The 19,431-nt window shown below is 46.0% G+C and overlaps 1 protein-coding gene across 2 annotated transcripts in view; it reads left to right on the plus strand.

Annotated features, from left to right (window-relative positions):
• The window catches only part of LOC115470634 (apovitellenin-1-like), a 39,463-nt gene extending 20,499 nt beyond the window's left edge, over positions 1-18,964 (plus strand). For both annotated transcript variants that reach the window (XM_030203969.1, XM_030203970.1), the window contains exon 4: positions 18,794-18,964. In XM_030203969.1, the coding sequence (XP_030059829.1) occupies positions 18,794-18,896 (103 nt within the window). In that variant the 3' untranslated portion in view covers positions 18,897-18,964. The remainder of the gene's footprint in view (positions 1-18,793) is intronic.
• The last annotated feature ends 467 nt before the right edge of the window (positions 18,965-19,431 follow it).

The raw sequence follows: 19,431 nt of genomic DNA on the forward strand, positions 1-19,431 counted from the left end.
TTAAAAGAAATAAACAACTGGGCACAGCTTGCTTTCGCCAGGGCTTGTAAGATGAGGGAGAAAGAATGTTGGCAAGACAATTGACTGGACCAGCTGGTACTCTGATACCAGCGCCAGTAAGAACTTTGTCTGCATGCGGAGAACTACTCTGTTAAGATGAGAAGTAAGGTAAGGCGCTTGAGCTACTAGAGTCTGAAGCTCACCGACCTTACGAGTTGAAGGAACAGCCACCAAGGAAAACGACCTTCCAGGTCCAATACTTCAGATGGCAGGAATCCAGTGGCCCGAATTGAGCTTGCAGCAGCTGGATGAAAACGACATTGAGACCCCAAGATACTGGATAAGGAGAGATAGGGGCTTTGACCGAAGCATAAGAGCCAACTGTCAAAATTATTGGGGGTGCTAAGCCCAACAGAAATAATCCCCCCTAGACACATACAAGGAATTCTCTCAATATTGGGGGAGAAGTAAACCTCTCATGAAGTGGACAGCTAAAGGCCAACCTTCTACACGTTGATGATAAGCTCTTATTGCACGAAGATGAATACTGACAGACTCAGACAGGTGTAGAAAGAACTCAAGCAAGGTCTGTATAAGACAAGAGGCAGGATCTAGGGCCTTGCTATCACACCAGACGGCAAACCTCTTCCATGAAAAAGAATAACACCTCTTTGTGAAATCTTTTCTGGAAGCAAGCAAGAGTCAGGAGACACTCTCTGGAAGACTCAACGAAATCCACACTCTCAACATCCAGACCATGTGAGCCAGAGATTGGAGGCTGGGATGTAGAAGTGCCCCCTCGTTCTGTGTAATGAGAGCTGGAAAACATTCCAACTCCAGAAGAAGAGGGAATCCTTATGATGCAACTAGAAAGGAGCAATCAAAATTATGGCTCCACAATCTTGCTTGAGAATCAGCAAAGTCTTTTCCACCAGATGTATGGGAGGATACACATACAGAAAACCTGTCCCCCAAAGAAGGAGAAAGGCATCCGATGGAAGCCTGCCGTGAACCTGCAGCCTGGAACAGAACTGAGGGACTTTGTGATTGGACTAAGTAGCAAAAAGATCCACTGAGGGGGTAACTCACTTCCGGAAGATCTTTCGAACTACAGGCATGCTCAACAACCATGACTGTAGCATTATTCTGCTCAGCCTGTAGGCCAGACCGCTGTTTTCGCCAATTAGATAAGTGGCTTGGAGAAAACATGCTGCGTTGGCGGGCCCACCGCTACATCTGCATGGTATCCTGACTCAGAGGGCAAGATCCAGTACTCCTTTGTTATCGAGTACATCACAACCCGATTGTTTGGTTGAATTAAAATAATTTGGTTGGATAGCCAGGAGGGATACAACCTTCGTCAGCTTTTGACTGAGTAAGTTGGACGGGACACCTCAGAATCAAAATGGAGAGAAATAACCACCTCTGAAGGGAATTCCGAAAACTGGTGAACAGTTGGGTCACATCCTCTAGATACCCTGAACTTGATACCACTGGGAAGCTAGGATGCACTGAGCGGATGTCATGTGTAAAAGTGTCATGGGAGTTACGTGAACTGTAGAAGCCATGTGCCTAGAAGTCTCAATATTTACTGTGCTGTAATCTGTTGAGACGGGCAATCATCGTGTTAAGGGAACACATGCACTCCCAGTCCATAAAGATACGCTGCAACAACAGCCAGGCACTAGGAAAAACATACTCTGGACGCAAAGTGTGTAAGTCCAGAGAGCATAACCAATCGTTTTCCTGAAGTATGGAAAGAAGGATGCCCAGGGAAAGCATCCTGAACCAAAAACTGTTTAGGCCCCTTATGTCTATGATGGGACGCAACCCACAAGGAAGGACCTGGAATAGAATCTCAACCCTTCTTGCCCTGGTGGAACGGGCTCGACTGCATTGGCGCTGAGAAAGGCACAGAGTTCCTCTGCAAGTACCCACTTGTGATGGAAGCTAAAGGATTAAGCTCCCAATGAACAATGTGGAAGGTTTGATTCCAGATGAGAATGTATCCTAACCGGACTATTTGAAAAACCCACCGGTTGGAGGATAAAAGAAATCACCTTTGGTGGAGAAAATTTAAACTACCCTCCCGACAGGCAGATTGGCCGGTACGGACATTTTTTTTTATTTTTATGGTGGCTATGCTGAATTGGAGCCAGTCAAAAACCCCTCCCTGGTTTCTGCAGAATAGCTGCAGGGGCCTGATTAGGTGCATGCCGCTGACTAGAACGAGCGTGCTGAGGCATAACCTGAACCGGCTGTCGAGAAGTAGGAGTATACGTACGACCCCTTAAGGCACAAGGAAAACTACTCTTCTCTTTAAAGAACTTCCGAGATGAGGAAGTGTATGCACAGAATATCTACAATTTTCTGCTGAGTCTCCTCCTCCAGGTGAGAGGCACACAGTCATGAGAGTCTGCGCATCACTGTACCTAGAGCAGAAATCTAGATGTTACGTTACAAGTGTCGAAAATGCCCTTGGACAGGAACCTGCGACACACCGTGTGCTACCTGACCACCTGGTGAAAGGTTTAGCCTACTCCGGTGGAAATGCTCGTAAAGATCTGGCAGGACTTGATTTTAGGCTAAGGTTGTATGCGCTGGCCCCGGGGGCGCCGAAGCAAGTTCTTAGAACTCCTATCTGTTCTGAGAGCAGAATCCACTGCAAAAGACTCAGGTGAAGATGGATAGTCCAGGACCTCGAGCATCTGGGGCCTTGGGCTGATTCACAATCTCCACTGTAATGTGTCGAGACAGATAGAAGATCTAGAGAATTCTCAGCAGAGAAAACCCCATGACTTTCATGTTCATCAGATGAGCCATCATTGAATTGAGCTAACTACTCAAACAGAGCAGCTCAGATTCAAACCCGTCCGACATGGAGGCGCGGTTACCTCTACGACGGGGTCGAGAAATTGACTCTCCAGACGACTCCAGTGAAGGAGAATCGACCCAGTAGGATGCTAACACCAATACCGGAGGCAGCATCGGTGAAAGAGATCTAATGCCAGGTGAAAAGCTAGATGCCGCAGGAGGCGCTAGCACCAATGGCATCCGAAGGTACCCATGGTACCAAAACCGAGGGCAGAATCTGGAAATGCTGCCAGATGACCATACAAAGAGAGGACCGATGGTACCGATAATACCCATGGTACACATGGTCCCGGCACCAACGGTACCCATGGCATCCATACCCATACCTGGTACCGATGGGACCTATGGTACCGATGATACCCGGTACCGATGGTACGCAAGGTACCGATGGTACCCATGATACCCGGTACCGATGGTGCCCATGATATCTGGTACCGATGGCACCGATGATACCTGGTACCGATGGTACCCATGGTACCGATGATACCTGGTACCGATGTTTGATACTCGGTACCGATGGCACCGACGGTACCGATGGTAGCCATGATACCCGGTACCGCCATGGTACCGATGATACCTGGTACTGATGGTACCCATGGTACCGATGATATCTGGTACCGATGGTGCCCATGATGCCTGGTACTGATGGTACCCATGACATCTGGTACCGATGGTATCCATGATACCCGGTACCGATGGCACCGACGGTACCGATGGTACCCATGATACCCGGTACCGCCATGGTACCGATGGTGCCCATGATACCTGGCACCGATGGGACCCACGGTACCGATGATACCTGGTACCGATGGTACGCATGGTACCGATGGTACCCATGATACCCGGCACCGATGGTGCCCATGATACCTGGTACCGATGGCACCGATGATACCTGGTACCGATGGTAACCATGACATCTGGTACCGATGTACCGATGGTATCGACGTCCGATGCCAGGATACCTCCATAACAGAGGGAGCAATGCTCTCGGCACCGACTGATGTCCGGATACCTCCATAACAGAGGGAGCAAAGCTCTGGGCACCGATGGTACCGACACCCGCTGATGTGCCCGAATGACCTGCCAAGCAGGAGGCGCCGAGGCAGGTGGAGACCCACTCGATGCATAACTGTACCCAGCGTGCATCGGTCTCTGTCGGACTCCAAATTTGATCTCCTTTGGGCATCCCTGGCAAGTAGCATACGTCTCGTCTTTGAGACACTACTTGCACTTCTCAGGGAGATGATCCGGCCCAAGACACATCCGCCGATGCGCCCGAATGACCTGCAGAGCAGGAGGCGCCGAGGCGGGTGGAGACTCACTTCAAAGGTTACACCACTGATTTTGTGTCACCAGGTTGCCCATTCAGTGGCTGACCAGGCTTGCACCTGCTTAGGTTCCTGCTTTTCTCCTGTGACATACACCTTCACCACTTGTGAGGCTTAAAGACAGTGGTGTGCTGGAGCAGGCTATCAGAGCTCTCGAGAGCCATTTGTTAAGTTATAAAGAATTTTGTGACTTTAACAAATGGATCCTAAAAATGTGGGCTTGTTTTACTTTGCTGGCGAGAGAGAGCCCACAGATAACAATTTACCAGCACTTTTAATAAGAAAAAAGAAAAAAAAGAAGCTTATATGCTTTGATTTTCATTTCAGGCACAGCCCCTTGTGACTCTGGCAATTACTTAACTTTTCCTTGCCCCAGGTACAAAAAGTACCTGTATATATAAGCCACAATGAGCCTGCCATGAAAAAGTACAAATGAAAAAAATAAAGATTTTACTCCGAGGACCTGAAGAAAACACGAAGCACTAACGAACTCCGTGTCTCCTCAGACGCGGAAAAAGAAAAACTGAGGGGCGTGTCCGCACAGCGAGCGGGAAGAGGTGTGCGCACATGCGCAGTGCGATCGCTCGCGCGACGGAACGCCGTAAAAGAGATTTTTAGATTTTGCTTTAAAATCCTCCGGGGCCGACGTGGCGTCACCCACTTGTGAGAATATCAGCCTGCTTGTCTTTGGAGAACAACAAATTTCTCTTACAGCTTGCTTGAAATCTCCCACAATCCTCAGCAGCCCTTAAAAAGACAGTACTCAAATGTTGTAGTTGCACAGCATGGTCAGTAACAGTGGGTTACATGGTCACCCTCTACCCCCTAAAGCCTGACATTCCTGACAGGTGCTTAATTCATGACCTACAGATTAGTTCTGTTACTTAGCTGTTACTGCCTTCAATACAGTTAATAATTGCATCATTGTGCACACTTCAAGTGGATTTCTTTGGCATGATTGTTGCTAATATACTTTCAGGCTCAAATATCATACTCAGTTCCATGACAGCAATATGCAGGTCTCTGGAGCAGTTTTAGTGGGTACTGTAGTGCACTTCAGGCAGGCGGACCCAGGCCCCCCCCCCCCCCACCTGTTACACTTGTGGTAAATGTGAGCCCTCCAAAACCCACCACAAACCCACTGTACCCACATGTAGGTGCCCCCCTTCATCCCTATGGTAGTGGTGTACAGTTGTGGGGAGTGGGTTTTGGGGGGGTTGGGGGGCTCAGCACACAAGATAAGGAAGCTATGCACCTGGGAGCTTTTTCTGAAGTCCACTGCAGTGCCCCCTAGGGTGCCCGGTTGGTGTCCTGGCATGTCAGGGAGACCAGTGCACTACGAATGCTGGCTCCTCCCATGACCAAATGGCTTGGATTTGGTCGTTTCTGAGATGGGCGTCCTCGGCTTCCATTATCACTGAAAATCGGGGACGACCATCTCTAAGGGCGACCATCTCTAAGGTCGACCTAAATGTTGAGATTTGGGTGTCCCCGACCGTATTATCGAGACAAAAGATGGCTGCCCATCTTGTTTCGATAATATGGGTTGCCCTGCCCCTTCACGGGGACGTCCTGCGAGGACATCCTCAGGAAAACATGGGTGCCCCGTTCGATTATGCCCCTCCACGGGTAAATGGAGGGGCAGTTTCGATAGAACGTCTAAATCAGAATTTGGACGTTTTACAAAAAACATCCAAATTCTGAACAGGAAAGAAGGTCATTTTCGAAAAAGATAGACGTCTATCTTTTATGTTTGAAAATATTATGGACGTCTTGTGTAGGGTTATCAATGAGACTCCCTCTATGCTGCGCTCCGCTCCCAAAAGAGCAGGGCTAGTCGATGCGGAAATCCGTTGAACCTGGGAGGCGATGCCAAAGCTGTCGAGAGTTGTCTGGCGGGTGGATGGCGTTGACTGCGGGACCAGGGAGGTAGGTGCCGCAGTTTTCCCCTTCCGCTTCCCCGTCTCTCGGACAGTAAATGGAGCCCACAAGGCAGATTACTCGACAGCCTACAAAGCGTCGTGTCCACACTACTGCTCAGAACGCCATCTTGATTCCGTATCCCAAGGGTCTGAGACCCAGGATTTTTAATTTTTAGGGAAATGTCCTCTTTTTCTTTTATGTGCCTATGACCAACACATCTACCCATATAATGAGAGAAACCATCTCTGGCCTATTATATCCAGTATACCTGAATGTAACTCACTTTGAGCTACTACTTAAAAAGGTGTGAGCAAAATCTAAATAAATAATTAAATAAATATTAAGCAGTCTGGACACATGGGGGTGCTAAAGAGAGAGAAATGCAATTCTGATCCCCTCTCTGCTCCCCTGTTGGTTGAATCTGTCAAAGGAATTTTGTTCATGCAGCTCGATTTTAAGCATATGGCATGCAAAGATTTTCACAAGTCTCTCAGAAGCCAGTCAAAGTGATATGCGTTCTTATGATAAATACGCTTAGGCTCAGCCTCAGACTCAGTCAAATTCAAATCTAAAATTTCTTGAAAAGTAGATGTCTACTGCTGTATTGTAAGTAAGTCACATTGATGTGTGTTCATTAACTACAATTAAATATTTCTTTAGCATTTTTATTTTTTCTGTCCTCTTTTTTGTCTCCGCAAATATGGTAACCCTAGTCTTGTGATTTGGACGTCTTTTTTTGGATCCATTTTTAAACAAAAACCGTCCAAATGCAAAACGTACAAAATACACAAGAAAATCCACAATAGAGTGAAACCATTCACATGTTCTAAGTGTGGTAAAAGCTTTGGTTGTAACGTAAATCTCAAAGTGCATCAGAAAGTCCACACTTGAGAGAAGCCATTTGCATGTACAGAGTCTGGTAAAAGCTTTGGTCAGAAGGTAAACCTCACAATGCAAAGGTGACAAGGTGGATGATGTCGATGAAACTACTACTGGACTCAAAAAAAGTTCACAGCAAGAGTTTATTGATAAAGACTGGACTCAACCACCAGTGGAGGAAGCTTCCAGTCTTTATCAATAAATTCTTGCTGTGAACTTTTTTTGAGCCCAATAGTAGTTTCATCGACATCATCCACCTTGTCACCTTCACTGTGCCTTTCTCTTGGTTTTACCATTGCGGAGGTTTGTCTTCTTCAGTGATTGTAAACCTCACAATGCACCAGAGAATACACACAGGAGTGAAACCATTTACATGTCCTGAGTGTGGTAAAAGCTTTGGTTGGACAGAAAGCCTCACATGGCATCAGAGAATCCACACAGGGATGAAACCATTTACATGCACTGAGGAGGTAAAAGCTTCAGTTGCATTGGGACAGGTAATTAGGGAATGTACACTCTTGCTATGAAGTATGGAAAAATAGCAATCTGGTATTTAGATATATGTAATGAGACCTCCTTTTCATCTATAGATCTGAATTCAAAGCCCAAATCTAATGATAAACAATGGACACAAGGCTCAGATGAAAAAAATAGAAAGCTTGGCATCAGGTAGAACATTGGAAAAGTGACATCCCAGGAAAGCAATAGGGCATCCTTGGGAACACTGCAGTGGACTTTATAAAATGCTCCCAGGTACACATCTCACCATTGCTCCCTTACCATATCTGCTGAGCCCCCCCCCCCCAAAAAAGAACCCCAAAACCCACTACCCCCAACTATACACCACTACCATAGCCCTTACAGGTGAATGGAGCACCTATATGTGGGTACAGTGGGTTTCTGGTGGGTTTTGGAGGGATCAGTTTCCTCCACAAGTGTAACAAGTAGGGGGAGGTAGAAGTCTGGGTCCACCTGTCTGCAGTGCACTGCACCACTGCTAGATTACTCCAGGGACCTGCATGCTATTCTAATGGACCTGAGTATAACATCTGAGGCTGGCAAGTAATAGTTTTAATCACATTTTTTTGGGGTGAGAGGGGGATAGTGACCACTGGGGGAGTAAGGGGAGGTGATCCCCGATTTCCTCCAGTGGTCATCTGGTCATTTGGGGCACCTCTTGTGTGGAGTAGAGGAGTAACCTAGTGGTTAATGCAGCAAGCTTTGATCCTTGGGAAGTGGGTTCAATTGCCACTGCAGCTATTCATCATAAAAACAGGTCTAGCTCAAAACATCTTGGATGTTTTTGTTTTGTTCCATTATGGCTGAAAGACGTCTAAGTCTTAGGAATGCCCAAGTCCCACCTTGAAGACACCTCTGGCATCCCCCCTTGAGATTTAGACATCCTTCTGACAGACTTCATAGAAAAACATCAAATCTACTTGGCAGTTTTCTCTCTCGTTTTGATCTCTGGGGTAGTGGTGATGGCAGCCCATCCTCGTCCATGGACTTGTTGGAACTATCCTATTTGTCTAATATGGGGGCATCATGTCCCTCATTACTTATACCTCCCCAGATACCTGTGCCATCCTGAGATGTGGTTGCAATATCTGTATCCTTTGATTTGGGACAAAACTCTTCCGCGCTTAAATTTAATTCACTACTCAACTGAGTCCCATCTGTATGCTTGTTGTCTCCTGATTCAATTGGATCTTGGTGCTCCTCAATACTGAATTCATTCTTGTCATTATCCATTTCACCCATCCACCTTATCTTCAGTCGTTTGTTGGCACTGGGCGATGTATGGGTGATCTCGGTTTCTTCTCTACCTGAAATAAATCCACAAGGCCGCAGTGGATCTCTGTGCAGAGTTCTTTCACTACATAGACTGGTAGTTCTTCTATTTGTTTCACCACGGTGTATACAAAATGCTCCCACCTATCAGCCAATTTGTGTTTGCCCCTCAATTTCACATTTTTAACAGTACTCTGTCACCCTACATAAGTACATAAGTATTGCCATACTGGGAAGACCAAAGGTCCATCAAGCCCAGCATCCTGTTTCCAACAGTGGCCAATCCAGATCACAAATACCTGGCAAGATCCCAAAAAATACAAAACATTCTATACTGCTAATCCCAGAAATAGTGGATTCTCCCTAAGTCCATTTAATAATGGTCTATGTACTTTTTCTTTAGGAAGCCATCCAAACCTTTTTTAAACTCCACTAAGCTAATCGCCTTTACCACATTTATTGCAATGAATTCTAGAGTTTAATTACACGTTGAGTGAAAAAATATTTTCTTCGATTCGTTTTAAATTTACTACATTGCAGCTTCATCACATGCCCCCTAGTTCTAGTATTTTTGGAAAGTGTAAACAGATGTTTCATATCTACCCGTTCCACTCCATTCATTATTTTATAGACCTCTATCATATCTCCCCTTAGCCACCTTTTCTCCAAGCTGAAGAGCCCTAGCCGCTTTAGCCTTTCCTCACAGGGAAGTCGTCCCATCCCCTTTATCATTTTCATCGCCCTTCTCTGCACCTTTTCTAATTCCACTATATCTTTTTTGAGCTACAACGACCAGAATTGGACACAGTATTCGAGATGAGGTCGCACCATGGTGCAATACAAAGGCATTATAACATCCTCATTTTTGTTTTCCATTCCTTTCCTAATAATACCTAGCATTCTATTTGCTTTCTTAGTGGCAGCAGCACACTGAGCAGAAGGTTTCAACGTGCCATCAACGACAACACCTAGATCCCTTTCTTGGTCCATGACTCCTAACGTGGAACCTTGCATGAAGTAGCTATAATTCAGGTTCCTCTTTCCCACATGTATCACTTTGCACTTACATTAAACGACATCTGCCATTTAGACGCCCAGTTTCCCAGTCTTGTAAGGTCCGCTTGTAATTTTTCACAATCCTCCCGCGATTTAATGACTTTGAATAACTTTGTGTCATCAGCAAATTTAATTACCTCACTAGTTACTCCCATCTCTAGGTCATTTATAAATATGTTAAAAAGCAGCAGTCCCAGCATAGACCCCTGGGGAATGCCACTAACTACCCTTCTCCATTGAGAATACTGACCATTTAACCCTACTCTGTTTTCTATCTTTTAACCAGTTTTTAATCCACAATAGAATACTACCTCCTATCCCATGACTCTCCAGTTTCCTCTGGAGTCTTTCATGAGGTACTTTGTGAAACGCCTTCTGAAAATCCAGATACACAATATCAACCGGCTCACCTTTATCCACATATTTGTTCACCCCTTCAAAGAAATGTAGTAGATTGGTGAGGCAAGATTTCCCTTCACTAAATCCATGTTGACTTTGTCTCATTAATCCATGCTTTTGAATATGCTCTGTAATTTTGTTCTTTATAATAGTCTGTACCATTTTGCCCGGCACCAACATCAGACTCACTGGTCTATAATTTCCCGGATCTCCTCTGGAACCTTTTTTAAAAATCGCCGTTATAATGGCCACCCTCCAATCTTCCGGTACCACTCTCGATTTTAAGGATAAATTACATATTATTAACAATAGTTCTGCAAGTTCATTTTTCAGTTCTATCAGTACTCTGGGATGAATACCATCTGGTCCAGGAGATTTGCTACTCTTCAGTTTGTAGAACCACCCCATTACATCCTCCAGGTTTGCAGAGAATTCATTAAGTTTCTCCGACTCGTCAGCTTCGAATGCCATTTCTGGCACTGGTATCCCACCCAAATCTTCCTCGGTGAAGACCAAAGCAAAGAATTCATTTAATCTCTCCGCTACGGCTTTGTCTTCCTTGATCGCCCCTTTTACTCCTCGGTCATCTAGCGTCCAACCGATTCTTTTGCCAGCTTCCTGCTTTTAATATACCTAAAAAATGTTTTACTATGTGTTTTGGCCTCCAACGCAATCTTTTTTTCGAAGTCCCTCTTAGCCTTCCTTATCAGCGCATTGCATTTGACTTGACATTCCATAAGCTGTTTCTTATTATTTTCAGTCAGTTTCTTCTTCCATTTTCTGGTGGATTTTCTTTTAGCTCTAATAGCTTCCTTCACCTCACTATTTAACCATGCCAGCTGTCGTTTGGTCTTCTATCCTCCTTTTTTAATATGCGGAATATATTTGGCCTGGGCTTCCAGGATGGTGTTTTTGAACAGTATCCACACCTGATGTAAATTTTTGACCCTCGCAGCCGCTCTAAGTTTTTTTTTCACCGTTCTTCTCATTTTATCATAGTCTCCTTTTTTAAAGTTAAACGCTAATGTATTTGATTTCCTATGTATACTTCAAAGCTAATATCAAATCCGATCATATTATGATCACTGTTATCAAGCGGCCCCAGTACCATTCCCTCTCGCACCAGATCATGCGCTCCACTAAGGACTAGGTCTAGAATTTTTACTTCTCTCGTCGGCTGCTGTATCAGCTGCTCCATAAAGCAGTCCTTGATTTCATCAAGGAATTTTACCTCCCTAGCGTGCCCCAATGTTACATTTATCCAGTCAATATTGGGGTAATTGAAATCACAATCTAGAAGCTTAATTTTCTACTCTTATATTCTGTATCTCTAGGGATGTCATTTAAAGCCCATATAAACTAACCATATCACGTAAGTGGAGAAACAAGACCTCAGTGAATACCAGAGTCACTCCTATTTGCAAGGACCAAGCCTTCAGAATTGTAGGAGGCTCCATTTAATCATAAGTCATAAAACAACTACACTCGGATTTCTTTCATAGAAATATGACAAATACCTTCTATAGATACAGAATAATTGAAGTGAAGCCAAATATTAAAGTCCACATAGTGGTACTTATTTGCACCATCAGTTGCCTTCAGCGTCAAGCGTTCTCTGCGAACTGCAACTCTGTAGATCCCAACAGGGGATACCCTGTTTCACCTTTCTAGGTACCCTGTTTCACCTTTCTAGGCTGCGTCAGGGGAAATCAAGGTGAATGTCACTATCTCCAAGAGTCCAACCATGCTCCACTCGAGCCAAACTTCCACCGCTTCACTACTATGGCACTTCTCAAAAAATGGCGGAGAAGTGCCATAGTAGTGAAGCAGTGGAAGAAAATGCTACCCTAGAGGTTCTGGATTTGACCTTTCTACCTAAGAGCCTAAATTTGGCTTCCAGAACCTCTCGTCCACATTTTCCTATGTCATTGGTACCCACATGTACCAAGACAGCTGACTCCTCCCCAGCACTATCTAAAATCCTATCTAGGTGACGCATGAGGCCCGCCACCTTCGCACCAGGCAGGCAAGTCACCAGCCACCCAGCTATCTATATGCCTAATGATTGAATCACCAACTACAACAGATGTCCTAACCCCTCTCTCCCAGGCAACACTTGGAGACATATCCTCCATGTGAATTGATAGTACATCCCCTGGTGGGCAGGTCCTGGCTACAGGAGTACTTCCTACTTCACCAGGGTAATGCTCTCCTTCTAGGAGACCTCCCTTCTCCAAGGTAGCACAGGGGCTACCAGACTGGAGGGGGGACTTTTCTACAACATCCCTGTAGGTCTCCTCTATGTACCTCTCTGTCTCCCTCAGCTCCACCAAGTCTGCCACTCTAGCCTCAAGAGAACAGACATGTTCTCTGAGAGCTAGGAGCTCTTTGCATCGGGCACACACATATGACATCTCACCAACTGGGAGATAATCATACATGTGACACTTAATGCAAAAGACTGGATAACACCCCTCTTGCTGCTGGACTGCTGACTCCATCTTAGTGTTTTTGAATTTTTTAATAATTACTGAAGATGGCATCACCTTTTCATCGGTGTTTGTTGGCTAATTGATGCTTCTTGGCTTCTTGAGTAGCTAATTGATAAGTATACTTTAGCCTCTGATGTAACTCCTTCACATACTGATGATGAGTTCTAGGGTTGTGGCCAACTGGGCTGATGCCAAAGCATAAGTCTTTTGGAAGTGGTTCCCTTCCAAACATGAGAATGGAGAAGCTCCCATGCTGTTATTACGAGTACAATTGTAAGCATGCACAAGTGGCTGAACATATTTCCTCCAATGTTCTTTACGCTTATCCTCCAGTGTGCCCAGCATATCTACTAAAGTTTGGTTGAAACGATCTACTGGATTTCCCTGGGGATGGTATGGGGTAGTTCTGGATTTGGTACCTGTTATTCTGCATAGTTCAGAGCAAGTTCAGATTCAAAGTTGGCCCCTTGGTCGCTATGGATCTGTTTTGGAAACCCATAATGGCAGCTGAAGTTTTTCCACAGCGTAGTAGCAACCGATCTTGCAGTTTGGTCCCTAGTAGGGTACACTTGGAACAGTAATTTGGGGGTGCCATGACACCCATGATTCTCCCTGTTCTGATGCCTATGACCTCCCCCTCTGGCAGAGAGCGGGTCCTTGTAGGTCCTCCTAGGCCTCCCTGACCACTATCCCTACCATCCTCCCTGGGCCTACCTTTAAATGCCCTGGTGGTCTAGTGGCCTCTTCCAGGAAGAAGTGATCCCCAGTCGCTCCTGCCCCTGCCAGTTCCTTAGTCAAAATGATTGCCGAGACTTCCCGCAGCAGCCTCACTAGACTGCTGGAGGAGGTCCTGGCAGCCATTTTGAGATTGGAACTGGCATGAGCAAAAGCATCCCTGTAGCTCCTGCCCATGCAGATTCCAATCTCAAAATGGCTGCTGGGACCTCTCAGGGCAGTCTTAGCAGCCATTTTGACTGAGGAACTGGCAGTGATTGGGGATTGACTGGGAAAGAGGCCACAAGACAATTAGGGCATTTAAAGGTAGGCCTAGGGAGGGCAGGTGACCGGCCTGGTGGGACTCAGTCTCTACCGGAGGGGCGTGGCCTGGGAGTACTTGCCCTAGTGGTGGTGTGGGCAGGAAAAGAATTGCCATGGGTGGGGGGAGATTTTGATTTATCAACTGAATCTGAAGCATGACCAAACATGGAAAATCCAGTTGGTGTCAAAGACAGTGGCGTAACTATGTGGGGCCATGGGGGCCTGGGCCCCCCAAATTTCCTTTGGGCCCCTGGTTTTGCTGGCGGGGGTCCCGAACCCCTACCAGCTAAAGCGTTATCCAGCGCTGGTCTCCGGCGCCGCTGCGCTGCGTTGCCTGCTCTGCTCTGTCCTCCCCTCATGTCCAAGAAAACAAAGGGGCAGACGATCCACAAACTCCAAGGTGGAAACTATACAAAGCAGATCGTTAATAAACCAAAATATATTTTATTGATATAACAAAAGTTAAAATATGCATACAGTAGCCCGACACAGGCCGTGTTTTGCCCAACTGGGCTGCTTCAGGGGCTAAAAGACAAAATAATAAATAATAAGTAGTAGATCTTAACATCTAGATAATAAAAATAGCATAATAACATAGAAATTACATATGTATGTTGTGGATATATTAACCACTTGTGATCAATATACATGATGTCTGCAATCTCTGACTATCTAACTCAGCTGTCCACTCTGTGAGAAATCATACCTATTCATTCATGAATAGTGAGTCTGTGGGATTTTGATGTTATAGATTTTAATGTTATAAATTTATATGTGATCATATTTTTAATGTCATCTGGTTCTTGATGTTACAAATTTATACGTGACTATATTTTTAATGTCACCTTATTTTTTTACTTTTTTAATTTATGTAATTTCTATGTTATTATGCTATTTTTATTATCTAGATGTTAAGATCTACTACTTATTATTTATTATTTTGTCTTTTAGCCCCTGAAGCAGCCCAGATCTGCTTTGGATAGTTTCCCCTCATGTCCGGCATGCTCCTTTTAGTGAAACTGAGTGGCAGACCCACCTCAGGCTCTGGCCCCCTCCCACTGCGAGGTCTGGCTACGCCTCTGCTCAAAGGTACAGCATATAGAGCAATAGCGCAGAGCTTCCCAAACTGTGGGTCGGGACCCCAAACGGAGTCACAAAATTTGCATTTAAGGTCTCTGTCCAGATGTAATTAATTATTACTATCCATTCTTTAATTTCCTTCTTTTAACTTCATCTACCTATGGCTTTTCGTCTTTTCCTCACCCTTGTTCTCCCCATGCCCCTTCCTCTTATTCTCCAGTCTTTCACTACTCTCTCTCCACATCCTTCCAGTCTCTCCCCCTTTCTCTCTGCATCCTTTCATCCATCTCCCCTTTCTCTCCCTATCCATCTATCCAGCATCTTCCCTCTCTCCCTATCCTTCCATCCAGCATCTTCCCTGTCTCCCTATCCTTCTATCCATCTTCTCTCTTTCTCTCATCCTTCCATCCAATATCTACCCCTTCTCCCGATCCTTCCATCCAACGTCTATCCCCTCTCCCGATCCTTCCATCCAGTGTCTCTCTCTATCTCTTTCTTTCCATCCATCCAGTTTCTCTCTCTACCCTTTTCCATTCATCATGTCCCCTCTCTCTCTCTTCATCCTTCAGTGTCTCTCCTATTTCTGTCCCTACTCTTCCTTCCAGCTTCCCTCTTTCTGCTCTCATCCTTCCAGCGTCTTCCCCTTCTCTCCCTTCTTTCATCCAGCATCTCCCCTCTTTCTCTTGCCGTCTGTCCAGCCAGGATCCTCCTTTGTTCCATCCTTCTCTCCAGCAGCTTCTCTCTCTCTTCAGCCCTTTTCCATGTCCTGTCCTTCTCTATATTTCCACTCATCTCTCTCTCTCTCTGTACCCCTCTTCTATTCCACTCATCTCTTTCTTTCTCTCTCTCTCTCTCTCTCTCTCTCTGTACCCCTCTTCTATCCAGGGTCTTCACTCTATCATTTCCTCCCCACTCTCTCCATTCTACCTCCTGCTCCCCCTTCCACCTGGTATCCGTTTCCTGGCTACTGCTGATTCTCCTGTTGGGCAGCAGTGGCTGCGACAAAAAAAGCTAACAAACAAACAAAAAGAAGGCAAGCGTGGGCCCGCAGTAGCCTTCACCTATGGGCTGTCGGCTGTCCCGCCCTCTCCCCTCTCTCTGCCTCCAGAACAGGAAGTTAGGGGCAGAGAGAGGAAGGAGGAGCAGCAGAGCCGACAGCACATGACTGAAGGCTGCTGCGGCCCCACGCTTGCTTTTTTTTTTGTTGCGGCTGCTGTTGCCCAACAGGAGAAGCAGCAGGGGCCAGGAAACAGATACTGGGTGGAAGGGGAAGCAGGAGGCAGGAGTTGTTTTGCCGCCGCTGCTGCTCACTGGGAGAACAACAGCAGTGGGGGAAAAGCGATCTGACCAGCAGTGTCTCAGCGGGAGACTTTCCCGCTTTGACGGGAGTGTGGGAGAGGACCCGCCAAAGCGGGAATGCGGGAGACTTGGCAGGTCTGTATCAGGCCCATCAATTTTAGACAAGGTGCTATTTAAAGATCTAGATGGCTGCACACAAATTTCAAGGGGGCTTGTACTGGGTGTGTTCTAGATGGTCCTTCAATGTATGTGTGCATTCTCTATTTTATAACATATACATGTATAATTTTATATACCTGGGATGGTTCAGGTCATGCATAACCCTCAACTAACTTCATGGGTAGACTTGGGGCGTAGAGGCGTGTTTGAGGTGGTGGAGTAGCCAGATAGCTAACTTAGGGTAGGCATAAAAATTTTTTCTCTGCCCCAGCTCTCCTCGCCTCTACCCCCTCCTGGCACCCACCCAAATTCAAAATAGATATACCTGAGTTGGTGAGGATCCCCAAGTCCCGTCAGCCGAAGACCTCCTCCCAGCCAGAACTCTACCTGGGTAGTCAGTGACATTGTTCCTGAGTTGTTACCAACGCTGGCCCCCACACATACTCAGTTTTCTTGCATGTGCAAAAACTGAGTATGTATGGGGGGGGGGGGGGAGCCAGGGGGGTTGCCAGTGATGGTTTGCGAATAATACCTCTGGCTGCCCAGGTCAGAAGAGTTTTGGCTGGAAGGAGGTTTTTGGCTGGCACTGGCAGGGCTTGGGGATCCTCACCAGCAACACCAAAAGCACCAATTTTAGGTGGGCCTGAGCCCAAAGTGGGTGGGTCCTGACCCATCTGGGCCAACTGGTGGTTACATCACTGGTTTGAGAAAGGACTAGTGCTTACTTCTCTGGTGTTCAAAATCACCTCTCTTTGTAAAAGGTTTACAAAATCTGCACTATCTACAACTAAAAATTGCAAAAATCTGAGAGAGGAAGTGACGTCACAGTGCCTGATGGACGCCTGAAAATCTAGCTCTCACATTCTCCTGTCTTTTTTAGCAAAATCCATCCTCATCCACCGTTCATTTGGGCCCAGCATTATCCTAAGTGGGTGTCTGAAACTTACTCTTGGAGATGAGTAAAATTCCTTCGTCGCAGCGTAAGGAGGCTGAGAGACATTCTGCCAGGCAAGCGGGAAAAGGACCTGCACGCCATGCGTCCCCCGCCCCCGGTCGCTCCTCTGACTCGGACTCGGCGTCTTCTCTGGTTGAACCGCAGCCCACAACTTCAAAAGTGAATTTCCCGAAGGAATTAACAAAATGTTTGGCTGAGATTCGTGCTGAGATAAAGGCTTAAAAAGAGGAAATTCTCGAGTGCATTGACGCTATATGTTTGGACATAAGGGAGTTTGGAGGTCGGGTGGAGGACCTGGAGGAGCGGGCGGACGAGCAGGTGGAACATGTTTCTGCAATTGATTCCCGAATCTCCCAGTTGGTTGCTCAGAACGAGGAGCTTCAATATAAGGTCAATGACCTAGAAAATCGTGGACGCAGGCACAACCTGAAGTTTCGTGGGGTGCCCGAAAATGGCGATGCGAAAGGTGTCCCCGCCATAGTTCGTTTGATGTGTGTTAAAACTTTGGGCGAGGAGTTGGAAGCAGGAGGAATGGAAATTGAAAGAGCACATAGGGCATTTGGGAAACCTCTGGAAAACAGACCTAGAGATATCATAGTGAGGTTTACTTCTTATGCTTTGAAAGAACGGTTGCTGGTGCGTTCCCGCCAGCTTTCATCTTTGGATTACAATGAGGCTAAAGTGTCTGTCTACCAGGACCTTTCCCTGTTTACATTCGCCCAGAGACATGCTATGAAGCCAGTTCTGGACATTTTGGTGAAAGAGAAGATCTCCTATCGTTGGGCTTTCCCCTTTGCCCTGTGCTTCACGATAGAGGGGATGTTATGTAGGGTCCGTCATCTCCCTGAAGCTTGGAAGATCCTGCATGCGGCTGGTTTGTCCCCCAGTAGTGGTGCACCAACAGATTTGGCTCCTTCGACGAAGGCCAAGTTCCAGAAATGGAAAAAGGCTACTCCAAAGTCGAGGAAATCATCTGTTCCAGTCTAACTTGCTCTGGAGTGGCTTAAAGACACGATGTTTGGTGTTTACTTTGCATTTTCCCGGGTTTTAGGCCAGGGGGCTAGCTGTTGTAATGTTGGGCTTTGATACCAATTGTTATGTATAGCTGGTGGATGGATGTAATACTGTGCGTATAATAGCGGGTTAGGGTCAGGGGTGTGTTTGTGGGATGTCTGGAATTTGGGGGGGGGGGTTCACTGGGTATTGTGGGTTGGTTCCTCTAATTATTCCCATTTAGTACCTTTTGGGGGTTTTCTGTTTTGTGTATGATGGTATTAGAGTGGGTGGGGGGGGGAGAGGGGTGGGCTTATAAGGGAGAAGGGAGGGGGATGGGGGGTTTGGAGAGGGTTATTTGTTTGGGGGGATGGTAGGCTTTGTTTTTATTGGCTGGGGTTCTCATTGGTATCAGGACTCCCAACCTGCTAAGCAAATATAGGAACTGAGGAAATTAAAGCAAGCTCTGTAGGGATGGTTGTTCCTTCCAGCTCTTCCAGACTAACTGGAATTACTGTCTTTTACAGGGCTTCCGTGACAGAAAAAACTTCGCAGCTCATGTACCGTGTCGGAGATCTGTTCTCTAAAGTGGTTTCATTCTGGGAGGATGCAGAGAAGTCGGAGTCCTAGAACCAACCATTGAGGTTTTCCATGGAATTTGATACTACCAAAATGAAATAAATTCTTTTACATCACTACTACTTATCATTTCTATAGCGCTACTAGACGTACGCAGCGCTGTACACTTGAACATGAAGAGACAGTCCCTGCTTGACAGAGCTTACAATCTAATTAGGACAGACAAACAGGACAAACAAGAGATAAGGGAATATTAAGGTGAGGATAATAAAATAAGGGTTCTGAACAAGTGAATAAGGGTTAGGAGTTAAAAGCAGCATCAAAAAGGTGGGCTTTTAGCTTAGATTTGAAGATGGCCAGAGATGGAGCTTGACATACCGGCTCAATAGACTTGGATGTCTAATCAGTTCTACATATTCTGATTTTAAACATCAGAGAGAGAACCAGTGTTTAACCAGATTTCACTTCACAAATGAAAGTCTTTTCTTGGAGAGTTTTAAATATATGAAGGCTTCATCTCTGCCTTTGATGCAGATGTGTGCTGTGGTGCTCTAGATGTTGCAACTGTAAACCTGAAGCTTTCATG

Source organism: Microcaecilia unicolor, chromosome 5 (genome assembly GCF_901765095.1).
Source record: "Microcaecilia unicolor chromosome 5, aMicUni1.1, whole genome shotgun sequence".
Taxonomy (NCBI): domain Eukaryota; kingdom Metazoa; phylum Chordata; class Amphibia; order Gymnophiona; family Siphonopidae; genus Microcaecilia; species Microcaecilia unicolor.